Source organism: Onychomys torridus, chromosome X, assembly GCF_903995425.1.
Source record: "Onychomys torridus chromosome X, mOncTor1.1, whole genome shotgun sequence".
NCBI classification, from domain to species: domain Eukaryota; kingdom Metazoa; phylum Chordata; class Mammalia; order Rodentia; family Cricetidae; genus Onychomys; species Onychomys torridus.
Window position 1 is genome coordinate 6,907,703 of NC_050466.1, and position 1,987 is coordinate 6,909,689.

Sequence of the window (1,987 nt, forward strand, 5' to 3'; positions counted from 1 at the left end):
ACTTGTAAAATCAAAAGACCATTCTGAAATCTTTCTATCGGGTCATTTGCTTCATTATGGTGAGGAACATGGTCAGATTAGTGGATTCCACAATCCTGGGCCCATGGTCACACTTCTCTGGCTGTGAAATGAGTTCCTCGGTGAGAAGCAATGCTGTGTAGAACATCATGATGGTGGGTAAGGTGTTCTGTAGACCATGGATGGTGGTTTTGGCAGAAGCATTATGTACAGGAAAGGCAAATCCATAACCAGAATAAGTATCTACTCCAGTAAGGACAAAATGTTGTCTTTTCCACAGAGGAAGTGGTCCAATGTAGCTGTATTACTCAGGGTTCTTAAGAGTAAAGAGTAACAGAATTTATAGAATTAATCTCTCTCTCTCTATATATATAGAAAGGGGATTTATTAGAATGACTAACAGGTTGTGGTCCAGCTAATTCAACAATGGATGCCTATATGAATGGAAGGTCAAAGAATCCAGTAGTTGCTCAGTTCCTGGGGCTGAATGTCTCACCTGATCTTTGGTAGATGCTGGAATCCTGAAGAAGTAGGCTCTAATGCCAGTGAAGGAGTGGACTTGCTGGTGAGGTGAAGGCAAGCAGGCAAAGAGAAAAGCTTCCTTTCATTCTCTCTCTCTTTTTTTAAAGTTTGTAATTATATTTATGTACAGAAAACTTAGCAGTGTACATTTAACCCAGTTTAGTGGCGAGTTCTTTGGCCTTTGCCTTTTTCAGCTTGGCAATCCAAGCCACAGATTTAGGACCCAGGACATTGCCTCCCCAGTGGCGGTGGATCTCATCGTATCTGTCATTGTAATTGGTCCTAATAGCTTCCACCAGCTTAGCCAGAGCACTCTTGTCTTCTGAGTTAGCCTGTGTGAAGGCTACAGTGGTGCATGTCTTCCTGTGATCCAGCCGCCCCAGCCTGGCCTTTCCCTTGATGATGCAGTAGGGGACCCCCATCTTTCGACATAGGGCAGGCAGGAAGACCACCAGCTCAATGGGGTCTACGTCGTGGGCAATCACCACCAGCTGAGCTTTCTTGTTCTCCACCAAGGTGGTGACTGTATTGACCCCCGCTCGAAGGACAGGTGGTCTCTTAGTTGGGACGTCCCCTTTGCCAGCAGCTTTCTTCTCAGCACAGGCCAACAGCCTTTGCTTTTTCTCCTGCTTCGTCTCTGGCCAGTACTTGTGGGCAAGCTTGAGCAGCTGGGTAGCTGTTTGCTGGTCCAGGGCCTGTGTGAACTGGTTAATGGCAGGAGGTACTTTGAGCCGCTGCAGCCTAATGTAGTGAGGCCATTTGACGAAGTGTGTGAGATCTCTTTTGGGCTGGATGTCCTGCCCAATGCTGAAGTCCTTAGGCCTTTTCTCAAGGAAAGGATTCACCACCTTTTTGGCCTCCTGTTTCTTCCCGATGGTAGGGGCCAGGGCCACCTTCTTCCCCTTGGCCTTCTTTCCCTTGGGCATCTTGCTCGGCTGGAGGAGAAAGCCTTTCATTTTCTTATATAGGCTTCCAGCAGAGGGTGTGGTCCAGATTAGGGGTAGGTCTTCCCACCTCAGAATATCTAGATTAAAGGTGTAGTTTTCTCACCTCAAAAATCAAGATTAGAAGTCAATCTTCCTACTTCAAATTAAGTAAAAATCCCGCACAGGGATACCCTTTTATTTTTGAGTTTCAGTTAATTCCACAATTGACACTCAAGAGTAGTTATCACAGTAGTTAACCTGCCACCAGGTTGCTGGCTGGTCACCCTGGGGAGTGCCATATCTGGGGCTCAGTGTTGGTCTCTGCTATTGGCAGATCTGTCACTCAGGAGCAGCCATAGCTAGGTCAGCCTTGGTGAGTAGAAGTCCAGGTTATTGAGCCCATGCATAACCTCATCTCTGCTACCATGGTCACTTTGTTCATGGCCCCATTGGGCAATGACAAGAATGGCTGGGGAAGGAGGCTGACTGTCCACAGAATGGGTCACCCTCTCTACTTGATT

General features: G+C 47.1%; 1 protein-coding gene across 1 annotated transcript; it reads right to left on the bottom strand.

Moving 5' to 3' along the window:
• Positions 1–689: 689 nt before the first annotated feature.
• On the bottom strand, positions 690–1,472 carry LOC118574453 (60S ribosomal protein L7a). Its single transcript, XM_036175366.1, has one exon. It carries the CDS (start codon positions 1,464–1,466, stop codon positions 690–692), a length of 777 nt encoding a protein of 258 aa, XP_036031259.1. The 5' UTR covers positions 1,467–1,472.
• Between the last annotated feature and the right edge of the window lie 515 nt (positions 1,473–1,987).